At 35.3% G+C, this 10760-nt stretch overlaps 1 protein-coding gene across 1 annotated transcript in view; it reads left to right on the top strand.

The window, feature by feature from the left end:
* Window positions 1-3327: 3327 nt before the first annotated feature.
* The window catches only part of Cad86C (Cadherin 86C), a 127623-nt gene continuing 120190 nt past the window's right edge, over window positions 3328-10760 (top strand). Inside the window, exon 1 of the mRNA XM_071599672.1 lies at window positions 3328-3331. Coding sequence (XP_071455773.1) covers window positions 3328-3331 — 4 coding nt within the window. The remainder of the gene's footprint in view (window positions 3332-10760) is intronic.

The raw sequence follows: 10760 nt of genomic DNA, 5'->3' as shown, positions 1-10760 counted from the left end.
CATCCTCCCCGTGCCCAACTTACCCAATATTCTCCCTTCTTTTACGATCTTCCCTATAACTCTACCATTTAATTTTTCCTTCATTCAACTTTTCTGCCCTTTTTGGATTATTTGGATTTTTTTAATTATCCTTCTCTTTACCAGTCCTATTTAGAACTTAAACGTTAGTGGTCCTCTCTGTACAACTTACTTTCTCCATGCTTCGTCAGTTAAACATCTCAAAAGCCTCCAATTAACGCTCATTGTCTCACTTTAACAAACAGGGTTTACATTATGGAAGCATTCTCTACACCAGTAGGTCAGAACTCTTCGATTAAGTCAAGCATCTCACTTCGACGACCATATATTTGCACGTACGAAACCACGCTTCATATAAAAGTTTTTACTAATCACTTCTGAACTACCTTCCTCAACGCCCATATAATTAACTGCCTTCTCCTTGTAAAAACTTTTGCCTGACGTAATTCTGCTCCTTATATCCCTATTTATTTTATCATTATATTTCGAAACACCTAAACTGATAAAACTGTTACACCCATTCTAGTACACAAACTTCCATTTTAGTATCTAAATCAGCTTTCCTCTCTCTGGATAATCTCAAAACATTTGTTTTTCCTAAATTGACTATCATCCAATACCTATTACACTTTCTTCCAAAGCACTCAGTAATACTTGCAACGCCTAGGTGGACTGGTAATAGAAGTTTTATCATCCGAAAACTTATTGCTATGTGGTCATGACTTATTTCTGCCTACACCTTTCTTGGAAGGAGAAGTAACACTGAATTGATGAAACCTTGCTCCTCCTGTTCAAATACGACGATCATTTAAATATTTTCTGATTTAATTAATGATTTCATTTACTAACCTGAGATCATTTTCACGGATTTTCCCTTCTTACTTTCCAGAATTCCTTTCTCCTTCCTGTATGATGTAGAAGTTTCCTTAGTTCTCGTACCAAAACACAATCCAACATCCAAATAACACAATAAACCTCTCTTCAAATTTTCAGCCTTCTTTTCTCCCTTCAGTTCAACTAATATTCCTATCCTAATTCTGACCTTTCCCCTCTTGCCTTATATTCACCCCTCTCTCACATACCACCGCCAATCAGAATACAATGCATGTCTCTTTCCTGTATCTTTTGCATTTTTCCCTATAATACTTTCTCCTCCCCCACCACTTCTAGCCTTTCCTTGTTTGTTTTCCCTCCTGTTCACTTTATCTTCTCCATTCATCTCCACGCCTAATTTTCGCAAGCCTCCAACCTTCGTCTATCCTCCTGCTTCTGCGACCGGAAAGTACACTTCGAATAAAATATACATAGTTTTTTATATCTTCTTCTTCACCGTGGTATTTTTGACATTTTTCTCTTTAAAATGTACTCTATGTCACTTATAATAATTGTATATCACTTCAACTTAAAAAAATAAACACTAATTACGGTGATGAGTGAGGGAATCAAATGGATTTATACAGTTTTTTAATTACGCTAAACCTTTATTAAATATAATTGGAGTTAGCCTCGCAAGTTATAGATAGCTTGTTTGAATTTCGTCCGGATATTTAACGAAGCATTTTATGATATAAAGATTATTTAAAGAAATAGTGAGTTATAAGTTTTGCCATGGCAGAAAAATTGAACCAGATGTATGCGGAGGATCGTATTAGTACATAGGTTAATATACTGGCTTGTCACCCTGAGGGCCAAGGTTTGAATCCCTATGGTTTCAAGAAGCTGACATGTCAATCCCTAATTTTATATAATGATGTGTAGATAGCACTTTAAGTGGAATACGTTTGTCGGGACGTTGAATTATTTACCTCTTAGTGCCTTAATGAAAGATTTAGGCTAATGCCGACGTCGGGTTTCCTTACGCCCTTTCTATTCCCTGTAAACGCTTTCCCTAACAAATTACCCACCCATCCCTGTTGGCGCAAATGGTCTTAGAGTAGGATAATAATGACTACACCCAGATATTTGCAGGTATATTACAAAAGAAAATTGATCAAGTACTAAGCCTCACTTATTTCTCTTAAATATCACGCACGTGGACGCATTTTCGAGCAAGCATAATGCATCATTTTAGTTTGGCAGATTTATTTTCCAATCAAATGGGAGCCATTTTACATGAGCAGAAATGAGAATAAGAAACGAATATGGGATACAAATAGAAAAAAACTTCAGCAATCTACTGCAATAAATTGTGGTATATTACATTTCGGCTAGTGAAATCAGAGAGGAATTAGTTCATTTATGCTTAAACAGGATTGCTATATACCTTATCCCTAAGTAAAACGGATAATTAAAACAATGTCATCTATTTCATGAAAATGCATTTGAGTTTCAATCTCTGCCGCCCAAACTTCCGTGAATTACGCCGGTTGAGCGAGTGCTTTTCCCTCCCGGGAGATAGCAGCACTTGCCTCAAACGGCTAGGGAATGATTCATGCAGAGTCAATGACTCTCAGTCAAGGTTTTTTATGTAACACGTGGAATAATTCTGCAGAATCTCCGTAGGATCGTTAAAAACAAAGACTTAACAGCGTAAAACGCTTTTAATCAATTGAAAACCGTCATTATGTCCTCAAAATTACATTTTCTGTGCAATTCGTTTTGATTTTTGCCGGTTTCAAATAACCGTTTCGGTCTCTTTAGTATTTTAGTATCAGCAGAATTCAGCAGCCATCGTGAACCAATAATAGTATAAGAACTCCTTTTAAATATCAATTTATATGCGTATCCATATTATTTAATACACATTTTGAGATATTATACGTACAAGGACTGTCCCAAAAGTAGTGTGGCTTATTTTTTTCCGGATAGACGGACGAATGGGCGGCTATTTCTCTTGCTGTGTTTGAGGGAGTGGAGTTTCAGGAAAGGCTGGAAGGAGGAAGCAGTTGACTCCCAGCCTATGCGGAGTGCGGCTCGTTCGTTTGCAAAACCTCTATAATGTGACCTTGTTCCGCTCCGGCATGAACCGGTTAATGGAACAGTGCCACACCATCAAATCTTGCATGAAACCTGGAAAAACTGGAAGAGAGATTCATTACTTACCCAAGGCAACTCATGGTGATAACTCTATGAGCAGATCGGGCGTTTTTGAGTCGCACGAGTTGTTTCGGTAGGGTAGAATAGATGTTCAAGATGCCGAACATTCAGGAAGACCTTCGACCTCAATAAGTGAGGGAAATCTTGAAAAAGTGAAGGCTCTCTTGGATCCCGATCGCAGATTAAAAGTTCGCATATTTAATGATGAACTTGGCATCCCTGAAAGGGATGTGCATTGACTTGTGACCAAAAACATGGGCATGAGAAGGGAACATGGGTATGCGAAGTTGCTGCCGCGAGTGCTCTCGGACGAACAGAAGTAATGTCGCACACGTATCAGCCAAGAACTCCTCGACCATCCGATACAAATATTTTAGACAATGCCCCACCAAACTTTTTCTTCTTCCCCACTTCAAATCCGTGCTGAAAGAGCGTTATGAGGCTCAGTGGAAGCTTTGTAACAGACCGTGACAAGGGAGATTGGCAGCATTCCGGGCGCCGCCTTCCAAAACTTCCAGAAAACACCCCCTCACTTAAACTTTATCACTTTCACATTTTCCTACTCCATTTATTGCAGGCAAGTTTCATCAACTCAGCAGATATTTTCCAAGATGGTAGTGATAGGTTCGATGTTAGTTTGAAGTATTTAAAAAGGTCTGATTATGTCTATTTCCATTAAAATGGATTTCCATTCCCATAATTGCAGCTCGTATTTTCAATTTCTGAAGTGTTTTTACGATTTTTATGTTTAGTCAAACGTTCATCGGCATATTTGCCTTAAAGCGTGTATAGCTGAAGTTATATACTCTTTTCTTCTTTTATTGATATTGGTTATCTGAAGTTTTGAGGTACACTCTTTGTGGGCCACGCTTAACGGGATTTCCGCATACTATAAACACGGCCTTCTTTTTCTATTCTATCCTAATTCAGCTCTTCATATTTTTCAAACTCCAAACATGCTATCCAAGAAGCCTTCTCTTGTCCTTTTTTCTTCCCATAAAACCACTTTTCTCCTTACGATCTCAGTCTAAAAAATTCCACTTCCTCTAAACATCTCTCCTGTATCCATTTATATATCCTGCCGTTAAAAACTCCTACAAAATTTCCTATCTTCTCCTAGCATACCTAAAACATTTTCCTTTATCTTTATATCTGGCCAAATTATTTTCACCATCCTTCTCAATGTACACACTTCACGAGTATTACTGCTGTTTGACAGGTTACTTAGTAACTCATAAGGTTACTTCCTCCGAGTTTACGTTTACTCAGTTCTCTAGGAACGAAAATATAGTTTCGGTGTCCTTGGGAAGGCAGCAGTGAAGGATTCCATATTTAATAAATTGTCCATTTTCCACAAAAAAATTACAAACTCATTTAATATGGACATGAAACAATCCCGCGAAGTGAAACCTCAACGTGTTAAGTATTGGTGCACGATTTAATATGTGTAAGAACGGTAGGTACCAAAGCTTAGCGGTTAAAAATAGACTAGAATTATGCATACAATTGCATAAAAATAATGCATACTTCTGCTGACGACGGGCTGTCTTCTGACAGCGTAACTTACACCGCCTCTGATGCTCGCAACAAAATTTTACTAATTCTCAAAATTCCTCTGTTTTATTAATCTTTTATATATATATATATATATATATATATATATATATATATATATATATATACACACACATATATATATATATATATAAACACAGATGTAGATTTTTAGAATATAGAGACACAAAGAAAGGACACTCACAATTTGTTATTTTACGTTTCGACAGCACGGCTGTCGTCTTCCCATGCTTCCCATGCATGCCGTGCTGTCGAAACGTAAAATAACAAATTGTGAGTGTCCTTTCTTTGTGTCTCTATATTCTAAAAATCTACATCTGTGTTTTTATATATTTGTGTGTCGCCGAAGAGCGTTCCATTTCGAAGATATATATATATATATATATATATATATATATATATATATATATATATATATATATATATATATCTATATATATAAAGGAGAGTGTTTGTTTGTATGTATGTAATTTGTTTACTTTTTTGCTGTCATAGAAACAGCATTTTTCCAACTATGCCAGCAGGATACTTTTGCAAGAACACTATTGTATTCAGAATTGCCGAGATATTATACGTGGAATACATCAAGGAAAGTCTTTTGTAGAAGAAAAATGGGCAACTTTGATCCTGAGAATAATATTTATTCATGTGACGCATTGGGCCGAGTCTACACAGTCCATCCTAACAACGCCGAATGTTATTTTTTAAGAATGCTTCTACATACCATTAGAGGACCTCGCTCATTTGCAGAATTAAGAACGGTAAACGGAGAAATATGTGAGACATTCAGAGAAGCTTGCCAGAATTTAGGGTTGCTAGAAGGAGATCAACACTGGGATGACTCATTGCGAGAGGCCAGTTTGATTTCTCTTCCAGGACAAATCCGAATTTTGTTTGCCATCATAATAACCTCCTGTAATCCATCTAACCCAAAAACATTATGGGAAAAATATAAAGAATCAATGAGTGAGGATATACTGGCTAAAGTTCGAAGTGAAAATCCTACATTGGATATTACGTTTAACTCCGACATTTTTAATAAAACTTTGATTATTTTGGTGGAAAAGTGTATCACCATGGTTAACAAGACTTTAGTGGAACTCGGTCTTTTTGCACCTGTACAAGATCAACAGGGTGTATTTTATCCAGATTATATACGTGAAACTAGCTACAATGTCTTAGACTTAGAAGCATACATCGCGGATAAATAGCCACTTCTTAATGGAGATCAGAAATTCGCGTACGAAACAATAATGGATCAAGTAGATAAACAAGAAGGAGATATCATTTTTCTTGATGCTGCTGGTGGCACGGGAAAAACATTTTTAATTAATTTAGTTCTCGCTGAAATCAGGGTTCATGGAGAAATTGCTCTAGCCGTTGCATCTTCAGGTATTGCAGCGACATTAATGGAAGGAGGAAGAACAGCCCACTCTGCCCTTAAGTTGCCACTTAATATTTCCCGACAAGAAAATCCCACATGTCATATAAATAAAACAAGCGGCCAGGCACAAGTTCTTATAGAATGTAAATTGATAGTATGGGATGAGTGTTAGATGGCTCATAAAAAATCTCTTGAGGCCCTCAACGCAACACTTCAAGATCTTAGAGGAAACTGCAGTTTAATGGGAGGAGCTCTGGTACTCCTGTGTGGAGACTTCCGTCAAACTCTGCCTTTCATTCCAAAATCGACTCCAGCCGATGAAATTTATGCCTGTTTAAAACATTCTGTTCTATGGAATCATGTCCAAGAAATTAGCCTTAAACAAAACATGCGAATCCTCTTAAGAGATGGGAATGCTCAAAATTTTGCAAATAAACTTTAGGAGATTGGAGAAGATAGATTAGTTATTGAAGCATCTGGTATGATTAAATTGTCATCAGATTTATGTGTATCGGTGAAAACTGTCCGCGATATGATACAAGCAGTCTATCCTAACGTTAATCAAAATTATAAAAATTTAGAATGGTTGCGAGAAAGAGCCAATCTTGCTCCTAAGAACGATGATGTTAATGAAATTAACAAGGAGATACTAGCCATGCTGCCAGGAGACGTGATTGAATATAAATCGGTTGATACCGTAGTGGATGCTGACGAAGCCGTCAATTATCCAACGGAATTCCTAAATTCACTTGATCCAGCTGGATTGCCACAACATCGTCTTATACTTAAAGTAGAATCTCCAATCATTTTATTGCGAAATTTAGATCCACCAAAACTCTGCAATGGGACACGATAGTGTGTGACAAAATTGATGAAAAATATAATCCAGGCAGTCATTTTAACTGGAAAAGGAAAAGGTGAAATAATTTTTATTCCACGGATCCTCTAATCCCAACTGATCTTCCCTTCAACTTTAAAAGATTACAGTTTCCAGTCCGGCTAGCTTTTTCAATTACCATTAATAAATCACAGGGACAGTCTTTAAAGTTTTGTGGTGTTGATCTAAGATCGCCATGTTTTAGCCACGGGCAACTTATGTTACTTGCTCCAGAGTAGGTTCGCCTAAAAATTTATATATTCTTTCTCCTGGATATGAAACAAAAAATGTAGTTTATAAACAGGGGTTAAATAAAAAAGATTCTTAAATTTGTATGAAGTAGTGTATTATTGTACTTTATAATTTGTTGTTTTTATTTATGTAGTATATTTATATTATTGTTTCTCCCTAACCCGTGCAAAGCCGGGTATTCAGCTAGTATATATATATATATATATATATATATATATTTATATTTGTGTGTGTGTGTGTGTGTAAACATACACGTATACTATATATATATATATATGTATTAACTTTCATTTAAACATCATTACATAGAAACACAAAGAAAGGACACTCACATAACTAAAAAAGTTTCTGGCGTCACTTGGTGGAAAATCTTCATATTGAAATTGAAAATAAACAACTTGGCCATTACACATAGAAATTTTTTATTTACGACCTAGGTATCGCTATGGTATGTCATGGTATCACATCGCCAGGTTATATACCCGACGATATTTACTGTAACGAAACCTATGTCGTAAATAAAAAAAGTTCTATGCGGAAAAGCCAAGTTGTTTGATTATAATTTCAATTCTCACATAACTAGTTGGCGTTTCTATGTCATGGTCTTCATCATCTGAATAATTCAGAGAATCAAAACCAACCGAAAAATTCATCATCAGAAAAATTCTTTTGAAGACGGCAGTGCCGTCGAAACGCCAATTAGATATGTGAGTGTCCTTTTCTGTAAATAAAAATTTTAATTAAAGTTTTTATATATTTGTATCATCGCTGAGGAGCGTTCCTTTAGATATATATACATATAGACACATATGTATGTATAAATAAATAAATGAATAAATAAATAAATCAATATATATATATATATATATATATATATATATATATATATATATATATATATATATATTAATACACACACAAACTGGCTCTCATGTTTTTCATTATGTTGATTTATATGTATACAAGCGCATTTTTTACGAGATTATATTTGAAAATTTGATTTGATTGGGTCAGAGTAAATCTCACAGTGAAGAAAATTCTCACGGCTTCCTTTGGAACCTCTCGTAAAATCCCTGGGATCTGAGTTTCCTCACGCGCGACCGCGAACGCCATTGTAAAGCCATGAAAACGCCACGAAAGAGCGAGGATCATGAGATAAGGGACTTATTAAGTCCTCCCTGAATACAATCTAAATATTTTATGTGAACCGAACAAATTTAAAAAATTAATTCCCCTCTCTCTAGTGCCAAAGTTGAGTAGAACCAGAGAAGCGAGAATTAAAGGACAGCTCTATTGCTTTCCTGATATTTTTACTGACAGCTCCGCTGCTCATTCAAGCCTTTATAAAAATTATAGAGCGATTAAGTAATATTACGTTTTTTGTTTACTGCCATGCTATCTGATACTCCCCCTGCCGCTTGTTTCCTCTTTAATCACTTTAATTGACTTAGTATACGTTACGTTATTTTTGCCATTATTCTAGGATAATTTAATAAGCTGTGACTGAAATAATATATCTTTTTGAATAGGTTAATAAGATCGACATAGGAAAATTTAATAAAACTTTGTGAAATTTGATCATTTGTGATCTCATATAAAACCATTCTGAAAACCAAATTACCAGCGAGCATCACTATATTGATTTTTAAGCTGAAATTTTTTTTCACGTCTAAAATCCTCGCTCCGGGCATTGTAAAAAAATACAAAGGGATTTATTTCTTTAAAACTTGGATTTCTTGCCTAAGAAAAACTGAAGTAGTCTTATCCTATCTTGAGCGTCTATTTAAAAAATATAATTACCAAACTACAGATTTTGATAGATAGGTATGTTTTTGATTTTAATTATATTGTTTTATCGATGTAATTGTTATATTAAAAAATCAACAATTTTATGGTTAAAAAAGAAATTAAAACTCCATGTTTTAAAATAAATAACCCTTGATATCACGTAGAATGCTATTCCAACCTTCTGTTCCACCAAAGCGTGAGAAGGTTAATATTAAATTTGTTTTTAGGGAGTGCAACACTAATATGGAACCGTTTTAGCTTAAATATTAGCATGTTCTATCCAGGTACAAAAAATGGAATAGGAATTACACTTGATGAAAACTTACTAGTTTTATGACATTCTGGAATATTATGCCATTCATTTCGTACCTTGTTTCGTAACGTAACAGATTCTATGCTAGAAAATATTGCCTAAATCATCAATTTATGTGAAATTGCCGTAAAATAATAGATCCTAGTTCCCGGGTACAATGAATGATTTTTTACACTGTAAATACATCAATTTTGGGAAATTGTGCTCAGGTTCTACTTGAATGTTCCTCTAAATATTAAATTTATTTGATTAGCATAGATGCTGAATGACGATGTTATCTGTTAAACTGTTCTGTTTACATTTTAAAGTTTGTGTAATTGATAACAAATAGACATATAGTTTCAAATAAACTAAAAGCCTCGTAATAGAATTGAAATTACGGTCAAATCAGCTGGATTGTATGAAGTTCTACCTACATGCTTGTAATTATTGTTTCGAAATTATTCATGGTCAAATGGAACAAAGTCATTTCGACTCTTTTTTTCCATTTCCGAATGAAGGTAAGGCAAAGGTGAACAGATTTAGAATAAACCTATCTACCATAGCTCTATTTATGCACCGAAAATAGTTCCATATAAGTAATGCTCATTTGCTAAAACTAACCAAAGCTACTCTTCACCTCTCAATAGACTTCTCCTGCTTTTAAATTTCAGCGAAATCCAAACGTCTCAGAGCGTCAAAGCGAGGGAAATCAAACGTCTCGTTTTAAGTCCTTCCTCCTGTCATTCCTTCCAACATATCTTTTCCTATCCCTAACACGCGTCCGTAACATTCTCACCTCTTTTACACATGGACTAAATTAAAAATATTTTAATATATGAATTAAAATTTATTTATTTAATTTTATCATTAATCTCAGGCGTCATTGGAATATAATGGGGTAAAGTAAATTCGAAGTTTTTGCAAGGAAATAGACAAGCTTCTTTCAACATACCCTTTATAAGCATTAGAAGATAAAATGTTCGGTAAATTATATATAATGGTAGATTATGGGCCATATGTGCGCAATCAGTCGAAGTCGTAACTATTAAAATCGCTAGATCATCAAAATAACTAAAGAATGAATTACAAGAATAATTACAGAGGGGTGTGGCCGCAACACCCCGCAATGGTAGAGAGAGTCGAGAGATAATGAAAATCATTTTTCCATTGCGGCCACAGTTTAGATAACGGAAAGCTGTTGGCTGGGCAGTCATACGGAAAAACAGCCTTCCGATCGTCAGATATGCAAGAGAGGGTTTAACGTCAGTGAGATCCATATACGTATAACAGGACTGGTCAATATCACGCGGAAAGGGGAGCAGACTGAGCCTGAAAGATGATTAAAAGAAGATAACGGACGTGAAGCTCTAAAAATTTACTCATCCACTTAACACATCCATCCTAAGTTCCATTTGCCCCAAAAATATCCAGTTTCGGCAGAGTTCGACTAGATGACCGAATCGCATAGAGATGACTCGACCATATATCGTAAAGGTAGGAAAGTAAGACAAATTCTCTAATATTTACGTTGATTT

Source organism: Hetaerina americana, unplaced genomic scaffold, assembly GCF_022747635.1.
Source record: "Hetaerina americana unplaced genomic scaffold, ioHetAmer1.1.p SCAF_11, whole genome shotgun sequence".
NCBI lineage: Eukaryota > Metazoa > Arthropoda > Insecta > Odonata > Calopterygidae > Hetaerina > Hetaerina americana.
The sequence above is the reverse complement of the archived record's forward strand: the minus strand, read 5'-3'. Positions and strand labels throughout refer to the sequence as shown.